Source organism: Somniosus microcephalus, chromosome 24 (assembly GCF_052327205.1).
Source record: "Somniosus microcephalus isolate GS21.2 chromosome 24, FLI_Smic_1.0, whole genome shotgun sequence".
Taxonomy (NCBI): domain Eukaryota; kingdom Metazoa; phylum Chordata; class Chondrichthyes; order Squaliformes; family Somniosidae; genus Somniosus; species Somniosus microcephalus.
The window spans coordinates 4,687,842-4,714,090 of NC_141010.1; the positions used below are offsets into that span (position 1 = coordinate 4,687,842).

The window sequence follows — 26,249 nt, forward strand, 5'->3', positions numbered from 1 at the left end:
AGGGTCAAAAATAGTTCAAAAGGCGAACGGAATGTTGGCCTTTATCTCCAGGGGCTGGAATACAGAGGGGAGGAAGGGATGCTCCAGCTGTACAAAGCTCTGGTCAGACCCCCTCTGGAGTAACTGGGTTCAGTTCCGGGCCCCGCCCCTCGGGAAGGATATATTGGCCTCGGAGGGGGAGAAGCGCAGATTCACCAGAATGATACCGGGGCTAAAAGGGTTAAATTACGAGGACAGGTTACACAGACTGGGCTTGTATTCTTTTGCTTATAGGTGATGATTAAGGGAGGTCATCTAATTAAGGTGAATAATATTAAGGATTCGATAGGGTAGATAGAAACTATTTCCTCTGGTGGTGGGGGGGGGGGGGGGGGGGGGGGGGGGGGGGGGGGGGGGGGGGAGTCCAGAACAAGGGGGCATCACCTTAAAATTAGAGCCAGGCCGTTCAGGGGTGATGTCAGGAAGCACTTCTTCACACAAAGGGCAGTGGAAATCTGGAACTCTCTCCCCCGAAAAGCAGCTGAGGTTGGGGGTCAATTGAAAATTTCAAAATGGAGATTGATGGATTTTTGTTGGGTAAGGGTATTAAGGGATACGGAACCAAGGCGGGTCGATGGAGTTCAGATACAAAATCAGCCACGATCTAATTGAATGGCGGATCAAGCTCGAGGGGCTGAATGGCCTCCTGCTGTTCCTGTGTACATAGTGAAACACTCTACCTGGTCCTCGTCGTTGAGCAGTTTGGTGAGCTCGGGAATGGCGCGAGTCGCGAGCTCCGCATCATCCTGATAATTGATGAGCTGCACGATGGCGGCTTTCAGCATCTGTGAAGATTCCGACAGCTCTGCACGTTCGTCTCTTGGCTGGGGTCTACCTGAGTGGACAGGATGCGGGTGCCACTTTCCAGGGTTTCCGGGAACATGGCAGCTCGCACGCGTTGCGCACGGGTAGAGGCCAGGGGATCATTCATCTCTGTTGTAAAAGAACAGAACACGTCCCAGTGAAAGGTACACTTCATATATGCTTCTCACAAGATGGTAAACCCGAATACTACGGGAGACCATGGTGTCATCACTGCCCCCAGGCTGGGTACTCTCCCTGTAAACTACCCAGTTAGATTATTAACCAGCCCTCCCTCCATCAATTAACCAGAACAACCAATTCCTTCCCCCCACCCCCTCAGCCCACAGGAAGGTAGTGCAAACCCCTCATACCTGGCAATTGGGCTGCTGTGTAGGTGGTGGTGACTGTATACCTTCCCTGCTTCCATGCTTCATCATCTTCAGGGGTGCCCTTGCCACTTAGCGACGGGGCATTGGTATTCATGCCCGAGTGGATGCCAGAGTCTATGTAGCTCTGTTGCCAATGAGTTACCTTACTGACAGCCCTCAGAATCGTAACTCTCCATGTTTCACACTGCAAATAGCAAACAGATAAAAGCATTTAGTGTTGGCACCAGGGACAATCTACTGATCAGTGGCAACAATTCTCACCAAACGCAAGTTTCAACTGGAAGAGAAAATCTGGCAGTCAGGTGACCATGACGACGAGAATTAAAACAGATCCAGACCCAAACAACTGCAACAGCAATCGACCCCCACACACTGAACCCCCCGCCCCCAGACTGATCTCCCCCCCTCGCCCCCATAGACTGCGCCCCCCCTCGCCCCACAGACTGCGCCCCCCCTCGCCCCACAGACTGCGCCTCCCCCTCGCCCCACAGACTGCGCCCCCCCCTCGCCCCACAGACTGCGCCCCCCCCTCGCCCCACAGACTGCGCCCCCCCTCGCCCCACAGACTGCGCCCCCCCCTCGCCCCACAGACTGCGCCCCCCCCTCGCCCCACAGACTGCGCCCCCCCCTCGCCCCACAGACTGCGCCCCCCCCTCGCCCCACAGACTGCGCCCCCCCCTCGCCCCACAGACTGCGTCCCCCCTCGCCCCACAGACTGCGCCCCCCCTTGCCCCACAGACTGCGCCCCCCCCTCGCCCCACAGACTGCGCCCCCCCCTCGCCCCACAGACTGCGCCCCCCCTCGCCCCACAGACTGCGCCCCCCCCTCGCCCCACAGACTGCGCCCCCCCCTCGCCCCACAGACTGCGCCCCCCCCCTCGCCCCACAGACTGCGCCCCCCCCCTCGCCCCACAGACTGCGCCCCCCCCCTCGCCCCACAGACTGCGTCCCCCCCTCGCCCCACAGACTGCGCCCCCCCCTCGCCCCACAGACTGCGCCCCCCCCCTCGCCCCACAGACTGCGCCCCCCCCCTCGCCCCACAGACTGCGTCCCCCCCTCGCCCCACAGACTGCGCCCCCCCCTCGCCCCACAGACTGCGCCCCCCCCCGCGCCCCACAGACTGCACAATCCCAGGCTACTGAAGAGATTCAGTTCTTAAAATGAGACACCCTTGGGAAGGGGCCAAGGGCCCCACGGTGCAGGATAGAGACTGAAATAGATTCCGGGGTGGGCGAGGTAATCGGGAGACACGGTGAGATCCAGCTTGTGGGGTTTCAACTGGAGATCACGGGAGGCTGGAGAGACTGAAGAGATTACATTTTAAAAATGTTTCTGATGGCTGCCATCACAATGCCTCAGCAAATGAAAAAGACTTGCATTTATATAGCGTCTGTCATGACTTCGGGATGTCCAACAGGGCTTTAGAGCCAGTGAAATACTTTGAAGTGCAGTCACTGTTGTAATGTAGGAAATGCGGCAGCCAATTTGCGCACAGCAACTCCCACAAACAGCAATGTGATAATGACCAGATAATCTGTTAAATATTGGCCAGGACACCAGGGTGAACTCCCCTGCTCTTCTTCGAAATGGGATCTTTTACATCCACCTGAGAGAGCAGACGGGGCCTCGGTTTAACGTCTCATCCGAAAGACGGCACCTCCGACAGTGCTGCACTCCCTCAGCACTGCACTGGGAGTGTCGGCCTGGACTTGAACCCACGACCTTCTGACTCAGAGGCTGGAGTGCTGTCCACTGAGCCACGGCGAAGGATGATCCATTTGGGGGTCTTCAGCTACAGGCTGTGCGTAGCAAAGATGGGACCAATGGAATCCCTGCCACGTGAGCTGGTGTTCAGGCGCCAGAGGTCTGGCGTCCCACGATTGTGTTTAAAGGCCCAGACACCTGCCCTCGGCTCCTGGGGTCACCAACCCTCCAGCATTGTCCTGGGGGGGGGGCAGCAGGAATTGAGGATTAATCTCCGGGACACTACCACGAGCAACACTCTCATTGGAGTATTGAAAGTCATTGGACAATTAAAAAAGAATGATGTTTCCCCACCCCCCCATTTTCTTAAAATTACTGGAGATGGGGGAAAAAAAAATGTTTTTATTTACAGTCAAGAACCATCTAATTGGGTAATGAGTCCGTTTGCTTTCCCATTGGTACGGGAAGGATAGAATCATAGAACGGTTACAGCACGGAAGGCGGCCATTCGGCCCATCGAGCCCAGGCAGACTCTCAGCTAGTCCCACTCCCCCGCCCTTTCCCCGTAGCCCTGCAATTTTTTTTCTTCAGGTACTTATCCAACTCCCTTTTGAAAGCTGTGTTTGAATCTGCCTCCACCACCCTTTCAGGCAGTGCATTCCAGATCCTGACCACTCGCTGCGTAAAAAAAGTTTTTCCTCATGTCGCCTTTGGTTCTTCTGCCAATCACCTTAAATCTGTGCCCTCTGGTTCTCGGCCCTTCCGCCAATGGGAACTGTTTCTCTCTATCTACTCTGTCCAGACCCCTCATGATTTTGAACACCTCTATCAAATCTCCTCTCAACCTTCTCTGCTCCAAGGAGAACAACCCCAGCTTCTCCAGTCTATCCACATAACTGAAGTCCCTCATCCCTGGAATCATTCTCGTAAATCTTTTCTGCACCCTCTCTAAGGCCTTCACATCCTTCCTAAAGTGCGGTGCCCAGAATTGGACACAATACTCCAGTTGAGGCCGAACCAGTGTTTCATAAAGGTTCATCAAAACTTCCTTGCTTTTGTACTCTATACCTCTATTTATGAAGCCCAGGGTCCTGTATACTTTTCTAACCACTTTCTCAACCTGCCCTGCCACCTTCAATGATTTGTGCACACATACCCCAGGTCTCTCCGTTCGTGCACCCCCTTTAGAATTGTACTCTTTAGTTTATATTTCCTCTCCTCGTTCTTTCTAGGAAGGATGGTTGTGTTGTGCATCCAATGGTGGAGCAGCGGGGGTGGGGTGTCTATATTTACAACAAGCCAGCAAAAAAATAAATTTTAAATCACCGGTCTCAGCTGCTCACACAAAAGTTAGAAAAACTGCCTTCACACAGCTGCCAACAAACATTCATACAACCGGTTCGAACCCACACCCAGCACTGTGGCCTGTAATTAAAATCCTGCCATTCAGGTCGTGCCTTATCGGGTTGTTGAAACGTCGCAGAGCCCTTCAGGAAACTAATGCAGCAGAACGACTCCCTCGACAAACGATTCGCTATACTCCCAGCAGAACCACAAAGGTCATTCCTCACTCGTTCCCAGGACATGGGCTTCGCTGGCAAGGCCGGCATCTAGTGCCCAGGCCCTAGTTGCCGAGGTTTGATACAGCGGAGTGGCTCGCCCTATTTCAGAGGGCAGTTAAGAGTCAACCACATCGGTGTGGGTCTGGCGTCACATACAGACCCTGACCGGGTAAGGACGGCAGGTTGCCTTCCCTAAAGGACATTAGTGAATCAAACGACAATCCGATAGTTTCATGGTCACTTTTTTTTTTAAATAAATTTATACCAGCTTTTAATTTCCAATTTATTTATTTTAAAAACTGAATTCAAATTGCCACGGTGGGATTTGAACTCTCTCTCTGGATTGGTCCAAGTCTCTGGATTACTAGATCCATAAATAGTGGTCAATAAATTTGCAGGGCTATTGGGAAAGAGAGAGTGGGACTAATTGGAGAGCTCTTTCAGAGAGCCGGCACAGGCACAAGGGGCCGAATGGCCTCCTTGCATGCAGTATAATGATATAACCTTCCCCTTCAACGAGCATCGAGAGAAAGAAGCCACCATTTTTGAAGTAAAATAAACAGACATTGAACCAGAGGGGTCGGCTCAACGCTGCCGCCCAATAAAGATTCGAGATGCCTATAAATCACCAGTGGTTTATGAATTCCGAAGTCCGATTAAAAATCGGGATTTTGTATCTCCGTCCCAGGCCCAGCGGGCTGTTTTTGAAAGGATTCCACTGACGAGCATGTGGAAACTCGCTCTGTGCGGGCCATTCCGACACACAGCCTGATGCAACATGTAAAGAATTACAACACAAAGCACAGAATTCAAGGGACCTGCACAAAACCCGCCAGCCTATGAGCCCAAGCTATTAGTCCCCAATCAAAAAGTTATTTGATGTAATTAAACACTGATAAACCATTCCCTTCCTCCCAAAGCACTGTTGCTCCATTTCAGGACTGGGCTGTAGCAAGCAGTCATCAGGAGCTTGCAGGCCATATACAGCCCCCGGGCAGTGGTGGAGCTCACTCTGCTTTAGGCAGCAGGCCATATACAGCCCCCGGGCGGTCGTGGAGCTCAGTCTGCTTTAGGCAGTTCAGTTCCTTTTGCATCTGGTTTAAGTCAGGGCACTAAACAGGTCAACCGACATCCCCGCAGAAACGGAAGGGAAAATGCCCCTTTCTGGGCCACGATATTGAGAGAGGACCCCCGCGAGGCCAACACCTGGAGTAAAATGGTCAATATTCTGTGCACCAACAGGCAGTCCTGGCATCTGGAACGTGGGCACAGGAGAGAGAAGAACTTAATGAGCATGAATGAAGCCAAGATTTTCCCTGGGAGCAGCAAAGCAAAGCTGGCTGATCAGTAAGCAGCTCGGGGTCATTCATCAGATGATTTATGAGAGGATAGGTCTGCTGGTCAAGTCCATTATTAAGCCATTTGTCCTCAGTTACAATCTGTAACCTCCATTAGGATCATCAATTGCACCATGAACAAATCGCTCGATGGGCTCTTCCCTGAGAGACAGGTCAGAGGAAGCAGGACAGGACACACTCACACTGTACGGCCCGCTATTCAGCAGAAAGCTTGCCACAGTCCTTGATCATCACCGACCCTTGCTACAAGGTCTGCCCTGTGTAGGGGTTGGGTGAGGTTAACACTGGGCTTCACTGTGATGTCCGCAATAGCCCGCACGTACTCACAGCCGCCCTCACACTTGTAGACCGTCACAAGAGTGGACACTTGAATGTTACAGGAGGGCGTTAAGCCAGGCAGCCATCCTTTACATGGTGGTGGGAAGTGGTGAGACTGCGAGGGAGGGAGAGCTCCGAACAAGTCCTCCTCACCCAACGCCCACAAGCACACTTTCCAGAGAGGGAACTGAGCTCAGGAGGCAGATCCTGCATTAATATTGCCCTCGAGTGCTGGGCACTGTTGCCAATTGCAACCCCCCCTCCCAATAATAACAGTGCCAGAGATTGGCCAACTTTGCATAAACCAGTGGTGCAGCCCTGGACCATCCCAATCTGTACAGCTGTGCGAGAACCTTATACAGGAACCTACCAAACTCACAGGTCCTTCTGACTCCAAGGAGCCTGCACTACACCAGAGAGAACACTCATTTATACTGACAGCAGAATCAGCCTACACAGCAGATAAACAGATTAATAATTAAACAAATCTGACAGGATGTGATTGCAACGAGGGGAGAAGAGCGCACGCGATGAGAAAGAGAAATAATTGTTTGGTTTCATTTTAACAATCGAATCTTGGTTTGAAGTGCTTCTCCAGGCCATTTGCTGAAATTGTTTTTGATGTTTACAGATGTGCACAGCTGCTGTTAAACACCCCGGGCACATTTTTCCCTCTGTCAGCAGCAACATAAACTTCTTCCCACACGCCGCACTGCCAACGCGCAGAGCGCACTGCGCGGTGACGGTCTAGTGAGACAGCGAGGCCCCCCCCTCCCCCCAATATTGGCCGGCACTCTGGGACAAGGTGGACCCTCTCAACACAACATCTGCACCACAGGACCCCAAAAACGTACAGGGGACTCGATCTCCAATTTTAAGTATTTATAGTTTCAACTCTGAGCCTCGAGGCGCTGCCATTGATTAACGCTCTTCAATAAATATTATCAAAAGAAAAAGCAAAGCTGCCTTAGGGAGAGCGAGAGGAATTTCACAAGAGTGAGGGGGAAGGTGAAGATAGCCAATGGAGAGGGAACACATTGCTTAGGAACAGGAGGCCATTCAGCCATGAGATCATAGTTGATCTGTATCCTAAATTCATCCACCTGCCTTGGCTCCATATCACTCAATACCCTTGACTAACTCTCAGATTTAAAATTAATTGAGCTAGCATCTACTGAATGTTGTGGGAGAGAATTCCACACTTCCACCTCTCTTGCGTGAAGTGTTTCCTAACTTCTCTCCTGAAGATAAATTAATCGGATGATCTTTCCTCATCCATAAGCTTCGTAAGCCGTGATCCTCACCCGAGTCAGAAGGTCGTGGCTTCAAAGCCACTCCAGGGTCTTGAGCCCATGATCTGGGCCGACTCTTCATTGCTGTACTGAGGGAGTGTTGCGCTCTCAGAGGACCCTGCCTTATTATTGCCCCCTCAGGCTCAGGGGCACGGAAACTAATTGCAACCCAACCCCACCCCACTTCCCTCCCTCTGCCCAATAATCACTGCAGTGGCAGAGATTAGGTTTTGTTGCGATGCCTCCACAGTCAAATAGGCTCTGATAAAGAGCTGGCCACTTATGATTGCTTCTGGAGGGATGCTGGCACCTTTGGAACTGTATACCCCGCCAGGGAAAGTAGAACTAATGGGAACACTAGCACAAGTATATTGTACCGGTAGGAGGGTCTTAGTGGTCAAGGCGACAGACTAGAAATGCGTTGGGGTCTCGCCTGCACGGGTTTGCATCCTGCCGGCCACTCGTTGGCTTCTGCGCATTGGTGATTCAGCGGTAGAATCCACGCCTGCTGCACGGGCGGCTCAGTATTGATTCACAGGCGCGTCTGACACCAGCGGTCAGGGCAGCGGGATCTTCCTCTGCAATTTTAAAGAAGCCAAACTGCAGAAACCTGGCACAGTGCCAATCAGCAGCTCAGAGTAAAAGTGAAGCTTTCTGCAAGTCTCTTCCATCTTCAGGAAAAAAAAATAATTTGTCAATGATTGATAACGGATGGGGGAATCTGCCAGCGATGGTTCCAGTCACTGGCATCAATCTGTCACCTCCAGAGACCAGCTCAAAATGAAGCCACCACTGCTGCACGGGGGCTAGTCACAGGAAGCAAACACAAGGGGCTTTCTCACGCTCGCACATTCTGAAGGAGCAAGGTTATGACACAGTGACAACGTAGCACCGACTCCCCTGGGAGACAGGCTGCCGCCTCACATACATTTACAGGAGACAATACAGAAACTCAGCTCCTAATCCGGGGAACTAAACATCATCGACCCCCATGTACTGGGAAAAAGGAATCTCCCCTGTACTGTACACCCAGGAGTTCCCAGCTTCAAATCTCAAATCAGTACAGAGACAGCTGATTTTAGAGTTAGGGCATTACAAATTAGCCTCAGTACCTTATCGGGGCGGGGCGAGATGTGAAAGAACTTGCATTTATGTAGTGCCTTTCACGACCTCAGGATGTCCCAAAATGCTTTACAGTCAAAGAAGTACTTCTTGAAGTCACTGTTGTAATTTAGGAAACACGGCAGCCAATTTGCACACAGCAAGATCCCAAAACAGCAATGAAATAATGACTAATCTAAATCTTTGCCCTGGGAGTGTTTGATGGGACAGTGTAGAGCGAGCTTTACTCTGTATCTAACCCGTGCTGTACCTGCCCTGGGAGTGTTTGATGGGACAGTGTAGAGGGAGCTTTACTCTGCATCTAACCCGTGCTGTACCTGCCCTGGGAGTGTTTGATGGGACAGTGTAGAGGGAGCTTTACTCTGTATCTAACCCGTGCTGTACCTGCCCTGGGAGTGTTTGATGGGACAGTGTAGAGGGAGCTTTACTCTGTATCTAACCCGTGCTGTACCTGCCCTGGGAGTGTTTGATGGGACAGTGTAGAGGGAGCTTTACTCTGTATCTAACCCGTGCTGTACCTGCCCTGGGAGTGTTTGATGGGACAGTGTAGAGGGGCTTTACTCTGTATCTAACCCGTGCTGTACCTACCCTGGGAGTGTTTGATGGGACAGTGTAGAGGGAGCTTTACTCTGTATCTAACCCGTGCTGTACCTGCCCTGGGAGTGTTTGATGGGACAGTGTAGAGGGAGCTTTACTCTGTATCTAACCCGTGCTGTACCTGCCCCGGGAGTGTTTGATGGGACAGTGTAGAGGGAGCTTTACTCTGTATCTAACCCGTGCTGTACCTGCCCCGGGAGTGTTTGATGGGACAGTGTAGAGGGGCTTTACTCTGTATCTAACCCGTGCTGTACCTACCCTGGGAGTGTTTGATGGGACAGTGTAGAGGGAGCTTTACTCTGTATCTAACCCGTGCTGTACCTGCCCTGGGAGTGTTTGATGGGACAGTGTAGAGGGAGCTTTACTCTGTATCTAACCCGTGCTGTACCTGCCCTGGGAGTGTTTGATGGGACAGTGTAGAGGGAGCTTTACTCTGTATCTAACCCGTGCTGTACCTGCCCTGGGAGTGTTTGATGGGACAGTGTAGAGGGAGCTTTACTCTGTATCTAACCCGTGCTGTACCTGCCCTGGGAGTGTTTGATGGGACAGTGTAGAGGGAGATTTACTCTGTATCTAACCCGTGCTGTACCTGCCCTGCGAGTGTTTGATGGGACAGTGTAGAGGGAGCTTTACTCTGTATCTAACCCGTGCTGTACCTGCCCTGGGAGTGTTTGATGGGACAGTGTAGAGGGAGCTTTACTCTGTATCTAACCCGTGCTGTACCTGCCCTGCGAGTGTTTGATGGGACAGTGTAGAGGGAGCTTTACTCTGTATCTAACCCGTGCTGTACCTACCCTGGGAGTGTTTGATGGGACAGTGTAGAGGGGCTTTACTCTGTATCTAACCCGTGCTGTACCTGCCCTGGGAGTGCCTTAACGCAGCAGTAATCAGGCACACAGGAAAGTGATGGCTGTATTAAATAAAAGCCCGACTTGCCAAGCCAGTCTCTGCTTTCACCACGTCCCTGGCCTGTTGTAGATGGAAGCCGTGTTGCCGCAGAGACCCAGTCAGGTCTGATTACAGCAAGTAGAGCATTAAGATGAAGGAGAGGGCAGGCGCTGTAACCTCGGCCATGAGCTGCTCAACATTCAAATCAAAGAAACAAAATGGGAAGTGAAAAAGGCTCAATGGAGAGCGAGAACAAATATTCTGCACATTTTGAAAAAGTCTATTCTCTTCACATTGAATGAGATTATTTGGCTTTAGCCATCCCAATTGAACGGGAAGTTCTGAAGCTAATCAGAAATCTGCAACTCACTCACCCTGCAACTCGCATCCAGAGAATTTTTCATAAGTTGATTGAAAAATGAAATAAATCAAACGCGTCTAAAATTTTCCATTACAGTTGGAAGTTGTGATTCATCTCACTTCTGCTTCCATCACACGCAATGAAACAGTTGGAGAATCAGTGAGCAGCGAGTTACTTACATCTTGAAGCACTCCGTGCCCAAGGTTTGGAGCTCACTGTAGGGACGGCCTCTTTAAGTGAGGTCGGGTCTCCGTGGTGAACGGGGACACTGCATGGCTGCATCTTATGGTGAATGGCCACACTCCTCAGGAGCTGGAATTGCTCAGCTCAGCGAGCAAGGCTCTTGTATCTAAATCGGAGGATGCCGGTTCAGAGCCCACTCTAGACGGACGTTCAGTGCGGGGGTGCTGCCTGCTCAAAGGGGCTGCTCTTTGTTTGACATATTTAACAGGCGGACGTTAAAGATCCCAGGACACTATTCACCAATAAACTTGCAGAATGGGCATATAAATAGTAAATGAACTTCAACATAGATAAGTGCAAGGTATCATAGTTTGATAAGAAAAATAAGGATGTCACCTATTTCTTGGAAAATAAAAATCTAAATGGGGTAAAGGAGCAACGGGATCCCGGAGTATCCAATTACACAGATCACAAAGGAGTGATGCAGGTTAATAAGGCCATAAAAAAGCAAACCAAGCACTAGGGTTTATTGCTAGAGGGATAGAATTGAAAAGTACTGAAGTTATGCTAAACTTGTATCGAACTTTGGTTAGACCACACTTGGAGTACTGCCTACAGTTCTGGTCACCATATTATAAAAAGAATATAGAGGCACTGGAGAGGGTGCAGAGAAGATTTACAAGGATGATACCAGAAATGCAAGGAAAGGAGGAACAGGCTGGGTCTCTTTTCTTTTGAAAAGAGAAGGCTGAGGGGTGACCTAATAGAGGTCTTTAAAATTATGAAAGGTTTTGATAGAGTGGATACAGAGAGAATGTTTCCACTTGTGGGGAAGAGCAAAACTAGAGGCCACCAATATAAGATAGTCACCAAAAAATCCAATAGGGAATTCAGGAGAAACTTCTTTACCCAGAGAGTGGTGAGAATGTGGAACTCGCTACCACAGGGAGTGGTTGAAGCGAATAGTATAGATACATTTAAGGGGAGGCAGGACAAGCATATGAGGGAGAAGGGAATAGAGGGCTATGCTGATAGATTTAGATGAGGAAAGATGGGAGGAGGCTCAAGTGGAGCATAAACACCGGCATGGACTGGTTGGGCCGAATGGCCTGTTCCTGTGCCGTATATCCTATGTAATGCAAACAGAAGGGAGGTCTCCTTATGTTCTGGTCAACATACTTCCCTCAACCAACACCATTGTGAGAAACAGATTAACTGGCCACTCATCATATTGCTGTTTGAGAGATCTTGTGCTCAAAATGTCTACTGTGTTCACCTACAGAACAACCACTGGGCTCGACCGTAAAATTCACTGAACACTGAAGCTTTTGGGAGACATCAGGGAGGGAACACAGGAACAGGAGTAGGCCACTCAGACCCTCCAGCCTGTACCGCCTTTATTTTCTCGGGGACAAAGGGCTCATTAAACAGGAGTTGTAACTTTCTCTTCCGGGTACTAGCCTCCCAGCAAGTGGGAGGTGACACACACACTGGTCACTTATGCAAGGACCAGTTACCCATTGGACTGGACTCCTAGGGAGGGAGGGGGGGGGGGGGTCAGGGGTAAATGGGGACTCTTTGGCCACTGAAAGTTGGCTCCAGGGTGATCACAGGGTAAGATGAAGGATTGGAGTAATAATCCAGAGAATGAGTTCAAATCCCCTCCATGGCCGTTTGAGAATTTGAATTCAGTTTTAGAAATCTGTAAACAAAAATCTGGGATCAGTAAAAGTGACCCTGAAACTGTCGGATTGTCGTAAAAACCCATCCGGTTCACTAATGTCCTTTAGGGAAGGAAATCTACCGTCCTTACCCGGTCTGGCCGATACGTGACTCCAGACCCACAGCAATGTGGTGGACTCTCAACTGCCCGCTGAAATGGCCGAGCGAGACACTCAGTTGTCAAGGCGGCGGCTCACCACCTTCTCGAGGGCAATTAGGGATGGGCAAAAAACGCTGGCTTTCCCAGAGACACCCACATCCCATGAATGAGTTTTTAAAAAGGCATTAGACTGGGGCGGAGCGCTCCAGGTGATCTGGCAAGCTTGGCAGGGTGGCCCTGGCTAGACAGCCAGTAGGAAGTTCACCATTGACTGGTACACCGGTTAAACTTCGACAGTTCCCCTGCAGACACAAAGCAAGAGCCAAGACTTGGGGAATTCCCATCAACCGGCATCCCAGATCTCTGGGTTGAGTTACGTGGGACGTGTCCCTATTGGGAGAGTTTGTACACTCCATCAGACAACTACTCGTGGGGATTGCTCAGTAACAGGTTGGCGCTTGTCCAGTGCGGCGATGGATTTGTGCAAGTCGGTCAGACCAGAACAAAAGAAGAAGTCAAAAGTAGAAACTGCAGCTACTGAGAACATGGCACGGCACTGTGCCCTGAAACACGATTAACCCACTGGGCTCAGTCACAACCTAATGTTTAAAAAACACTTCACAATTAATGCAAAAAGTGTACATTGCAAGAGACAATAAAGGCGCAACTGCACACTTGCCTATTGTAGTGAACGTGGAAGAGTTTGGGACTGCTTGCTCACTATTGTGGTGAAAGTAGCAGAGTTTGGGCCGCACTCTTCACTATTGTATTCAACAACCTGAATTTTGACAGCAAGTGCAATAATGCACTTCAAAGCACTTTACAGTTGGGACAAAGCAATGTCTGGAGGGCCATAAGCAAGGGCACAAACTAACATCTTCTCCTCTCCGCTCCTGAAAGCATAATCTCTCGCTGGGGACAGGTCGATGGGCACTGGCACCTTGCAACACCCCACAGATCTCAACTGAACCTTGCACCTACTGATCAGCGGGCCTCAGCACCCCGTCACACTGCACTCACCCACTGGGGATCAGCACCCTGTCACACTGCACTCACCCACTGGGCCTCAGCACCCCGTCACACTGCACTCACCCACTGGGGATCAGCACTCCGTCACACTGCACTCACCCACTGGGGATCAGCACCCCGTCACACTGCACTCACTCACTGGGCCTCAGCACCCTGTCACACTGCACTCACCCACTGGGCCTCAGCACCCTGTCACACTGCACCCACCCACTGGGCCTCAGCACCCTGTCACACTGCACTCACCCACTGGGGATCAGCACCCTGTCACACTGCACTCACCCACTGGGCATCAGCACCCAGTCACACTGCACTCACCCACTGGGGCTCAGCACCCAGTCACACTGCACTCACCCACTGGGCCTCAGCACCCCGTCACACTGCACTCACCCACTGGGGATCAGCACCCCGTCACACTGCACTCACCCACTGGGCCTCAGCACCCTGTCACACTGCACTCACCCACTGGGGATCAGCACCCTGTCACACTGCACCCACCCACTGGGCCTCAGCACCCTGTCACACTGCACTCACCCACTGGGCCTCAGCACCCCGTCACACTGCACTCACCCACTGGGCCTCAGCACCCTGTCACACTGCACTCACCCACTGGGGCTCAGCACCCCGTCACACTGCACTCACCCACTGGGGATCAGCACCCCGTCACACTGCACTCACTCACTGGGCCTCAGCACCCTGTCACACTGCACTCACCCACTGGGCCTCAGCACCCCGTCACACTGCACTCACCCACTGGGCCTCAGCACCCCGTCACACTGCACTCACCCACTGGGGATCAGCACCCCGTCACACTGCACTCACTCACTGGGCCTCAGCACCCTGTCACACTGCACTCACCCACTGGGCCTCAGCACCCCGTCACACTGCACTCACCCACTGGGCCTCAGCACCCTGTCACACTGCACTCACCCACTGGGGCTCAGCACCCCGTCACACTGCACTCACCCACTGGGGATCAGCACCCTGTCACACTGCACTCACCCACTGGGCCTCAGCACCCAGTCACACTGCACTCACCCACTGGGGATCAGCACCCTGTCACACTGCACTCACCCACTGGGCCTCAGCACCCTGTCACACTGCACTCACCCACTGGGCCTCAGCACCCCGTCACACTGCACTCACCCACTGGGCCTCAGCACCCAGTCACACTGCACTCACCCACTGGGCCTCAGCACCCAGTCACACTGCACTCACCCACTGGGCCTCAGCACCCTGTCACACTGCACCCACCCACTGGGCCTCAGCACCCCGTCACACTGCACTCACCCACTGGGCCTCAGCACCCAGTCACACTGCACTCACCCACTGGGCCTCAGCACCCCGTCACACTGCACTCACCCACTGGGCCTCAGCACCCCGTCACACTGCACTCACCCACTGGGGCTCAGCACCCCGTCACACTGCACTCACCCACTGGGCCTCAGCACCCCGTCACACTGCACTCACCCACTGGGCCTCAGCACCCCGTCACACTGCACTCACCCACTGGGCCTCAGCACCCCGTCACACTGCACTCACCCACTGGGCCTCAGCACCCCGTCACACTGCACTCACCCACTGGGCCTCAGCACCCCATCACACTGCACTCACCCACTGGGCCTCAGCACCCCGTCACACTGCACTCACCCACTGGGCCTCAGCACCCCGTCACACTGCACTCACCCACTGGGCCTCAGCACCCCGTCACACTGCACTCACCCACTGGGCCTCAGCACCCCGTCACACTGCACTCACCCACTGGGGCTCAGCACCCCGTCACACTGCACTCACCCACTGGGCCTCAGCACCCTGTCACACTGCACTCACCCACTGGGCCTCAGCACCCAGTCACACTGCACTCACCCACTGGGGCTCAGCACCCCGTCACACTGCACTCACCCACTGGGCCTCAGCACCCCGTCACACTGCACTCACCCACTGGGGCTCAGCACCCCGTCACACTGCACTCACCCACTGGGCCTCAGCACCCCGTCACACTGCACTCACCCACTGGGCCTCAGCACCCTGTCACACTGCACTCACCCACTGGGCCTCAGCACCCTGTCACACTGCACTCACCCACTGGGCCTCAGCACCCCGTCACACTGCACTCACCCACTGGGCCTCAGCACCCTGTCACACTGCACTCACCCACTGGGGATCAGCACCCCGTCACACTGCACTCACCCACTGGGCCTCAGCACCCAGTCACACTGCACTCACCCAGTGTGGGCCTCAGCACCCTGTCACACTGCACTCACCCACTGGGCCTCAGCACCCAGTCACACTGCACTCACCCACTGGGCCTCAGCACCCCGTCACACTGCACTCACCCACTGGGGATCAGCACCCTGTCACACTGCACTCACCCACTGGGCCTCAGCACCCTGTCACACTGCACTCACCCACTGGGCCTCAGCACCCCGTCACACTGCACTCACCCACTGGGCCTCATCACCCTGTCACACTGCACTCACCCACTGGGCCTCAGCACCCCGTCACACTGCACCCACCCACTGGGCCTCAGCACCCTGTCACACTGCACTCACCCACTGGGCCTCTGCACCCTGTCACACTGCACTCACCCACTGGGGCTCAGCACCCTGTCACACTGCACTCACCCACTGGGCCTCAGCACCTCGTCACACTGCACTCACCCACTGGGCCTCAGCACCCTGTCACACTGCACTCACCCACTGGGGATCAGCACCCTGTCACACTGCACTCACCCACTGGGCCTCAGCACCCCGTCACACTGCACTCACCCACTGGGGCTCACCACCCTGTCACACTGCACTCACCCACTGGGCCTCAGCACCCCGTCACACTGCACTCACCCACTGGGCCTCAGCACCCTGTCACACTGCACTCACCCACTGGGCCTCAGCACCCTGTCACACTGCACTCACCCACTGGGCCTCAGCACCCAGTCACACTGCACTCACCCACTGGGGCTCAGCACCCCGTCACACTGCACTCACCCACTGGGGCTCAGCACCCCGTCACACTGCACTCACCCACTGGGCCTCAGCACCCTGTCACACTGCACTCACCCACTGGGGCTCAGCACCCTGTCACACTGCACTCACCCACTGGGGCTCAGCACCCTGTCACACTGCACTCACCCACTGGGCCTCAGCACCCCGTCACACTGCACTCACCCAGTGTGGGCCTCAGCACCCTGTCACACTGCACCCACCCACTGGGGATCAGCACCCTGTCACACTGCACTCACCCACTGGGCCTCAGCACCCAGTCACACTGCACTCACCCACTGGGGCTCACCACCCTGTCACACTGCACTCACCCACCCACTGGGGCTCAGCACCCTGTCACACTGCACTCACCCACTGGGGCTCAGCACCCAGTCACACTGCACTCAGCCACTGGGGCTCAGCACCCAGTCACACTGCACTCAGCCACTGGGGCTCACCACCCTGTCACACTGCACTCACCCACTGGGCCTCAGCACCCTGCACTCACCCAGTGTGGGCCTCAGCACCCCGTCACACTGCACCCACCCACTGGGCCTCAGCACCCTGTCACACTGCACTCACCCACTGGGGCTCAGCACCCAGTCACACTGCACTCACCCACTGGGGCTCAGCACCCCGTCACACTGCACTCACCCACTGGGCCTCAGCACCCCGTCACACTGCACTCACCCACTGGGCCTCAGCACCCAGTCACACTGCACTCACCCACTGGGCCTCAGCACCCCGTCACACTGCACTCACCCACTGGGCCTCAGCACCCCGTCACACTGCACTCACCCACTGGGGCTCAGCACCCCTGTTGCATCCGTGTGTTAATGGAGACACGGAATGCAGGAGTTGGTTTAAGAGGTGTTTACTGAACAAAGTCTGGAGGTGAACTAAAAGATACAGGACGCTATACAGGCTTATATACTCGAGTGGTCACTACCGGTATTACAGTACACAGGGGCTCTTAAAGATACATACACTATAATTCCTCCCCTTTTAGACAACCAGTACATAACATTTTAAGTAATCATTAATTAACATGTTTACAAGAACAATAATCTACACATTTGCTGCAGTTAATCAATTATAAGTCAGTCGCTCTGGAGGCTTCCTGACTCGGTCCGGATAACGCCTCGGTGGTGTAGTAGTTTTCGGTGGTATAGTAGGTTCTTTTGGCAAGGTCGATTCGGCTTGAATGCCAGTGTCGGGTTCATCTGGTTCCAGTATCACCGGATCGGAGGTGGATACTATGGGCATCTCTGCTTCATCATTAGGCGTATAGAGTTGTGGTGTAGGTTGTCCCTTTTCGGATGACCCTATGATCTGGTCAGCATGGCGCCTTATTATGCTTTCTCCAATGTCCACGGTATACATCAGCGGTCCTAGTCGTGTGCAAATAGTTCCAGGCTGCCATTTCTCGGTACGGTAGTCCCGGGCCAAAACTTGTTGACCTATCTGGAAGGTTCTAGTTGGCTTTTCATTCATGCCTTGAAATTGCCAGTTCTCTACGTCCCTTCTGATGTTTGGCTTGATCAAATCCAGCCGGCATCTTAGGCTTCTATTGAAAAACATCATGGTGGGAGTTTGGTTTGTAACCACGTGTTGCATTCCTGTACACAAACAAGAAGTTATCTACCTTATGTTGTAGATTTATGTCTTCATTACCCATGGCCTTTATGGCCTTCTTGAAGGTCTGGACAAACCTTTCAGCTAATCCATTGGTGGTGGGATGGTATGGGGCGGACGTGTAGTGCTTAACCCCATTGTTTTTTTAAGAACTTCCCGAATTCTTCGGACACAAATTGCGGTCCATTATCAGAACAGATCTGTTCAGGCAGCCCATTCCTGGCAAATATGGTCCTTAATACTGTGATGGTTTTTTCCGTGGTGGTGGAGGACATCTTTATTACCTCCGGCCACTTGGACTGTGCATCCACCGCGATTAAGAACATTGAGTCCATAAATGGACCAGCAAAGTCGATATGTACCCTTTGCCATGGAGATGAGGGCCACTCCCATGGATGTAGAGGGGCTTGTGGTGGGGCGTTTTGGACCTTCTGGCATCCTAGACAGCTCTTGGTCATTTCTTCGATGTCTCCATCGATACCTGGCCACCACACAAACACTCTGGCTAGGTTCTTCATTTTCACTCCACCCAGATGCCCCTCGTGAAGCTCCTTTAGCACTTTATCCTGGAGTTTGGGTGGAATCACCACTCTGGATCCACACATCAAGGTTCCTCGGCACACTGACAGCCGTTCTCTTCTTTGCGAGAATGCTGGCAACAGTGGTTCGCCATGCGCTGGCCATCCTTTCACCGTTAAATCGTAGACTCGTGAGAGAGTCGGGTCATTTCTCGTTTCCTTTTCAATGGTAGAATTTGTTACTGGTAGACATTCCACAATGGTTGAGTGGAACATCTCCACTGGGTCCACTGTAGGTGCCTCTTCTACCGTTGGCAACGGTAGGCGCGATAAACCGTCAGCATTCCCATGCTGTTTTGATCCTTTGTATTCTATGTCATATTGGTGTGCCCCTAGGAAAAGGGACCACCTCTGTAGCCTTTGCGTTGTCATAATGGGAACGCCCTTTTTAGGGTTAAATATGGAGACGAGGGGTTGATGGTCAGTCAACAAGGTAAATTTTTGTCCGTGTAGGTAATGGTTGAATTTCTTCACTCCCCATACCAGGCTGAGTGCTTCCCTGTCGATCTGGGCATAGTTACGCTCAGCTGAGTTCAATGAGCGTGACGCAAAAGCTATCGGCCGCTCCGAGCCATCAGGGAATCTATGCGATAATACCGCTCCTACGCTGTAAGGGGATGCATCGCACGCCAGTCTGATTGGCAGTGATGGGTTGTAATGAGCCAACACTTCCTTGGACGTGATCAAGCCTTTGCATTTATGGAAGGCACGTTTACAGTCTTCGCTCCATTTCCAAATTACTCCCGTTTGTAGCAGTGCGTTGAGAGTGCAGAACAAGTTGACAAGTTCGGTAAAAATTAAGATAGTAATTTATCAATCCCAGGAATGACCTTAATTGTGAGACATTTTCAGGTGCTGGGGCTTTTATGGCCGCTTCAATTTTCTCAGGTGACTTATGCAACCCTTCTTCGTTAATTATATGGCCACAATATGATATTTGTTTCTGGAAAAATTTGCACTTGGGGCGATTTGCTCGTCGGCCCCGTTCTCTCAGCCTAGTGAGCACCTGCTCCAAATTGGCACGGTGCTCGTTGTCGTTTTCTCTTGTTACAAGGATGTCGTCTAGGTAGCATTGAGTCCCCGGAATCCCTTGCAGGACTTGCTCCATAGCTCTTTGCCAGATAGCTGGAGCTGATGCTACTCCGAAAACCAGTCGATTGTACTGGTATAGGCCTTTGTGTGTGTTTATCATGAGATACTTTTTAGAGGCCTCCTCAACCTCCATCTGTAGATATGCCTGTGCCAAGTCAATTTTGGTGAAACATTTCCCTCCGGATAGTGAGGCGAAAATATCTTCTATCCTCGGAAGAGGATACTGTACCGTGTGAAGGACCGGGTTTACAGTCACCTTGAAGTCCCCACACATGCGAATTTTTCTCTGTTCTTCAGATTTATTATTCAACGTTTTCTTCATGACCGGGACGATGGGTGTTGCCCACTCGCTCCAATCTACCTTGGATAACACGCCTGCCTTTTTCCAAATTCTCCAGCTCTGCCTCGACTGCTGGACGAATTGCGTATGGCACCAGCCCTGCCTTAAAAAACTTGGGAATTGCCGCATCTTCCACTTTTATTGAGGCGGTGACGCCTTTCAAGGTTCCTAGTTCCTGTTGGAACACTTCTTTGGCGTTGGCCAAGATGTCTTTTAATCGTTCAGGTATGACGTCATCATTTTTTTTCTTACTGGTCACAGTCAGTGCCTGAATGGAGTGCCAATCTAAACGTATCTTCCTGATCCATTCACGTCCCAACAGCGGTGGACCACCATCTTGCAGAACATATAAATACAACTTCTGTATTTCCTTGCCGTTGTATACAACAGGCACCCTTATTTTCCCTCTGGGGTATACTTTCTGCCCCGTATATGTCTTCAAGATAATGGACGTGTCTTTCAAAAGGTATATGCGGAAATAGCCGCTCGTAATCCCGTCGACTTATGACGGTCAGAGCTGATCCTGTATCCAGCTCCATTTTAACTGGGGACCCCGCTATCGTGAGGGTAACCCAAATGGTCTGGTAATCTTCTTTGGTAATTACATTATGTAATTTGAGACAGCTTAGTCTCTTGTTTCCGGAGTCGCTATCGCTTTTCTGGTCTTCGGTGCTACTGTCCGTCATCATTTGTACCTTCCTGTACTTTTCCTTATTGATTTTTTTCTGTCAGTGGATTTTTTGTTTCCAGATCGGCATACACGTGCAATGTGTCCCATCTTTCCGCATTGCCTGCATGCTTTGTCCTTGAACCAGCAGTCCCTCTGGTCATGGGTGGATCTGCCGCAGCAATAACATCTCTCGAAACCCCGTGGCATTTCATGGGTGCTGAAGTCCTGTGGCTTTTGCTGTATCTCTGCAGCTCCTCTTGCTGCTGCTTCGTATGATACAGCCACACTGAAAGCCTTGTCCAGTGTCAAATCTTTCTCAGAAAGTAGCCTTTTCTGTGTTCCTTCACTTAGGAGACCGCAGACGAATTTGTCTCGTAGCGAATCTGCCAGTCCTGCCCCGAATTGGCAGTGCTTTGACAGCTTTCTTAATTCGGTGAGGTAATCAGCGTTACTTTCATTCTTGTGCTGATTCCTCCTGAAGAATTTGAATCGTTCCGCTATCAGCAGCGGTGTTGGGTTTAAGTGCTCCTGTGGGGTATCAGCAATCTCCTTAAAATTCTTGTCCATCGGTTTGGCTGGAGTGATTAAGTTTCGTAACAGCCCGTATGTCCTTGCGCCCATCAGATTTAGAAGTACCGATGCCTTTTTCTCATCCTCTACTTCATTCGCTGTGCAATATACCTCCACTCTTTCCACATATGTGGTCCAATCCTCTATATTACTATCGAAAGCAGTAATATTGCCAGTCTTAGGCATCCTGAAAATCAAAAATGGCGCCTCCCGCGCTTTCCTTTCTTCCCTGCCGAGAAAAAATGGCACCTCCTGCGCTTTCCCGCCGCTGCTGACAACGCTGTTCTCCGCGGTTTTTATTTACACAGGTATTTTTAATAGTTGGAGACTCGTTCCCGCCGGACTCTCTGGGACTTTTCCCTCCCTCTGCTTGGCCCGAACGCCGACCTGCTTTGCAGCGCCGGCCGTCTCCCGAGTGCTCCACCCTCCGTCTCTGTTTGCCTCCGCCTTCCGACTCGCTGCTCGGCCCCGCTACAGAGCCACCTGATCGAGCCCCAGCCCGCCGCCCAGGAAGGATTAGTGCAGTACCTGCCACCAGCCCGGCTAGCTGGTGAAACCACAGTTTTTTTTTTCCTTCGACCTTCGTCTGAGGAATCGATCTCCTTGAGGTGCTGCCGAATTGCAGGCAAGTCCGTTTCCAATTCGTCACCACTGTTGTATCCGTGTGTTAATGGAGACACGGAATGCAGGAGTTGGTTTAACAGGTGTTTACTGAACAAAGTCTGGAGGTGAACTAAAAGATACAAGACGCTATACAGGCTTATATACCCGAGTGGTCACGACCGATATTACAGTACACAGGGGCTCTTAAAGGTACATACACTTCAACCCCGTCACACTGCACTCACCCAGTGTGGGGCTCAGCACTCCGTCACACTGCACTCACCCACTGGGGCTCAGCACCCTGTCACACTGCACTCACCCAGTGTGGGCCTCAGCACCCCGTCACACTGCACTCACCCAGTGTGGGCCTCAGCACCCTGTCACACTGCACTCACCCACTGGGGCTCAGCACCCAGTCACACTGCACTCACCCAGTGTGGGCCTCAGCACCCTGTCACACTGCACTCACCCACTGGGGCTCAGCACCCTGACACACTCAAATTTTTTTTCTATTTTTTTTTCAAATCAAATCAACTTTTATTGTCATTGTTAGTGCACAAGTGCAGTACAACGAAATGTAGGCTTGCGGCTCCCGAGAGTGTACATTTGGATTAAGACATTTAAACATTCAACATACATTTGGCTTGTAGTATCTATCTATATATATATATAAAGCGATGCTTCTGTCCTTCTGTCTGTCTGTCTGTGGCAGCACGGTGGCATAGTGGTCAGCACTGTTGCCTCACAGCGCCAGGGACCCGGGTTCGAATCCGGCCTCGGGCGACTGTGTGTGGAGTTTGCACATTCTCCCCGTGTTTGCGTGGGTTTCCTCCGGGTGCTCCGGTTTCCTCCCACAGTCCAAAGATGTGCGGGTTAGGTTGATTGGCTATGATAAAAATTGACCCTTAGTGTTAGGGGGATTAAATACGTGGGGTTACAGGGATAGGGTGGGATATGTGTTGGTGTAGGGGTTACGGGGATCGGGTGGGATATGTGTCGGTGCAGGCTCGATGGGCCGAAATCGCCTCTCTGCACTGTGGGGTTTCTGTGATTCTGTCTGTCATCGCGTGTGCGTCTGTCGGGCTATGCGCTCGAAAGTTACAGGGCGTACCTACGCGTGCGTTACGTCGAAAGAAAGCTTACCTTTCCAAAACGGTTTTAAGCGTATTTACGTTTCGGCCGGGCTAAAATCGCGCCCGCGGTATCCGAAAAACCTTAACATTCCGCTCATTAGCATCTCATTATCCGCTCATTAGCGACAGTGACCTCGAGGTCGACCAATCGTACGGCGGCTTGCTGCCGCGTGCGGCCGGGCCCTCCTACGGTCGAGTGACTGGACGATTGACCAATCCTACGCTTTGGTGACCTGACGGTCAACCAATCGGTGCGTGTGTGGGCGGGCCTTATCGTTCTGAACCGAGGTGAGTAGCTGCCATCTTGCTTCCATTCTTTTTCCTGCTTTCTGCGTCTTTCTTTTCAAATATACATTTCCAGCAAAATAAAATTCAATTTATTAAATTCTTTTAAAATAAATCACTCATTTGTAAATATTTTATCTAACCTGAACATTCTTTTTCCTACCTTTGCCCGTTTTTTTCTTACGCCTGAAAGCCTGGGCCTTTCTTGCCCAGCCAGGCCCGAGCTAGGTAACTGGGCTGCTGCTAAGCTCCCCACCACCCCCCGCTCTCTCTCTCTTCCAACAACAACATGCCCTCGAAAAAGCCTCAGCACTGCCGGGCGCTTCAGCTAGTATTAACATAAATATGACCATAATAAAGTGCATTGGCAGATGTGCAGGCTTTAGAGTTTATTTGTGGAGTTCAGTAGGATGACAGCCCTGGGAAAGAAGCTGTTCCTAAATCTGGTCGTACGGGTACGAATGCATCTGTAGCGTCTCCCAGATGGTAGGAGGGCAAACAGACTGTGGCTGGGGTGGGTAGGGTCTTTGATGATGGACCGTGACCTCCGTAGACAGCGTTTCTGGTATATGTGCTCTATGGTCGGTAGCCGGGTGCCGGTAATGCGTTGGGCAGTTTTGACTACCCGCTGCAGGGCTTTCCGGTCATAGTAGCTACAGCTGCCATACCATACTGTGATACAGTTCGTCAGGATGCTCTCTATAGTGCAGCGGTAAAAGTTAGAGAGGATCAGGGGTGACAGATTACATCCCTTCAGCCTCCTTAAGAAATATAGGCGCTGCTGGGCCTTCTTCACCAGAGAGGAGGTGTTGAGGGACCAGGAGAGGTCTTCCGTGAACTGCACTCACCCAGTGTGGGGCTCAGCACCCCGTCACACTGCACTCACCCAGTGTGGGGCTCAGCACCCCGTCACACTGCACTCACCCACTGGGCCTCAGCACCCTGTCACACTGCACTCACCCACTGGGCCTCAGCACCCCGTCACACTGCACTCACCCACTGGGCCTCAGCACCCTGTCACACTGCACTCACTGTGCCACACAGACTACAAATAATATTTTATACTTAAATACCAATCTGGTTCTTTTTTTTTTAAATCACTGAATAATTCTTTGATTTTTCTTTTCCCAGATCCTTTACGGGTTGATTCTCAGAGTTGTACCTCATCTCTTGTCAGCTTGGCTCAGTCGGCAACATTCTTACTCAGGTCAGAGGGTCGTGGGTTCAAGCCCCACTCCAGAGACTTGAGCACAAAATCCAGGCCGACACTCCCAGTGCAGTACTGAGGGAGCGCCGCACTGTCGGAGGGGCGGTACTGAGGGAGCGCCGCACTGTCGGAGGGGCGGTACTGAGGGAGCGCCGCACTGTCGGAGGGGCGGTACTGAGGGAGCGCCGCACTGTCGGAGGGGCGGTACTGAGGGAGCGCCGCACTGTCGGAGGGGCGGTACTGAGGGAGCGCCGCACTGTCGGAGGGGCGGTACTGAGGGAGCGCCGCACTGTCGGAGGGGCGGTACTGAGGGAGCGCCGCACTGTCGGAGGGGCGGTACTGAGGGAGCGCCGCACTGTCGGAGGGGCAGTACTGAGGGAGCGCCGCACTGTCGGAGGGGCGGTACTGAGGGAGCGCCGCACTGTCGGAGGGGCAGTACTGAGGGAGCGCCGCACTGTCGGAGGGGCAGTACTGAGGGAGCGCCGCACTGTCGGAGGGGCCCTTTAGGGTGAATGTAAAAGATCCCCTGGCACTATTCAAAAGAGCAGGGGAGTTCTCCCCGATGTCCTGGATAATATTTATCCCTCAACCAACACCTAAAAACAGATTATCTGGTCATTTATCACATTGCTGTTTGTGGGAGCTTGCTGTGCGCAAATTAGCTGCCGCCTTTCCTACATTACAACAGTGACTACACTTCAAAAAGTACTTCATTGGCTGTAAAGCACTTTGGGATGCCCTGAGGTCATGAAAGGCGCTATATAAATGCAAGTCTTTCTTTTAACAGAGCCAGTTAGTGAGGGGACTAACACAAGGTTCAGGAGCAGATGACCTCACTGCACTGCAGGGATCTGAATCATTCTAAAGGCAGTGTTATAACAGGATCAAACCAGCACCTACACACGCACCTGCTACCGGCACTACACCCGACAACCAGCTGTTCCCCACGACACACTCCGTCATCATCACAAGCCTCCCACCACTCATTTATATTGTCAAAACACACCTGGTCTCCTGGTTACACAACATTGAGGTTATAAATGGAGACCGCGAAAAGCCAGAAGCAGAGATCACCTCCTTTAGAATCAATAATGTGACACCTGGACCGCGGGCCCCGCCTCCTGTGGCACGTTAGTGACGTAGACACCCCGCCTGGTCTGCTGCTCTCTCCCAAACCACCAACTGCTGAGCACCTTCCGAAAGGGGCAAAATGGCCGACTGAGTAAACCCGCTACATTCGGAGACCAAGAACATTATCTCCTTCGATGCTTGGGTTCGCTCAGTACTGCCCTTCCGACAGTGCAGCACTCCTTCAGTACTGCCCTCTGACAGTGCGGCGCTCCCCCAGTACTGCCCTTCCGACAGTGCAGCACTCCTTCAGTACTGCCCCTCTGACAGTGCGGTGCTCCCTCAGTACTGCCCCTCCGACAGTGCGGCGCTCCCCCAGTACTGCCCCTCCGACAGTGCGGCGCTCCTTCAGTACCGCCCCTCCGACAGTGCGGCGCTCCCTCAGTACTGCCTCTCCCTCCCCCCACGCCTGATTAGCTGGGAGCACTCACCGTCTGGGCTCACAGAGTGAATGGGTAGCTGGAGGAGATCCTGCAGGGCTGGAGCGATCGGCTGAGATGTGCTCTATCGACCTGTTCGTGCCTTAAGGAGAGAGAAGGAGACAAGAAGTTACAAGCCTCTTGTCG

The 26,249-nt window shown here is 52.6% G+C and overlaps 1 protein-coding gene across 1 annotated transcript in view; it reads right to left on the reverse strand.

Moving 5' to 3' along the window:
• LOC147100973 (junction plakoglobin-like) overlaps positions 1-26,249 on the reverse strand; it is a 92,358-nt gene that overhangs the window by 30,657 nt on the left and 35,452 nt on the right. The window contains 3 exon segments of the mRNA XM_085966010.1: positions 720-844; positions 847-972; positions 1,215-1,416. Coding sequence (XP_085822136.1) covers positions 720-844; positions 847-972; positions 1,215-1,416 — 453 coding nt within the window.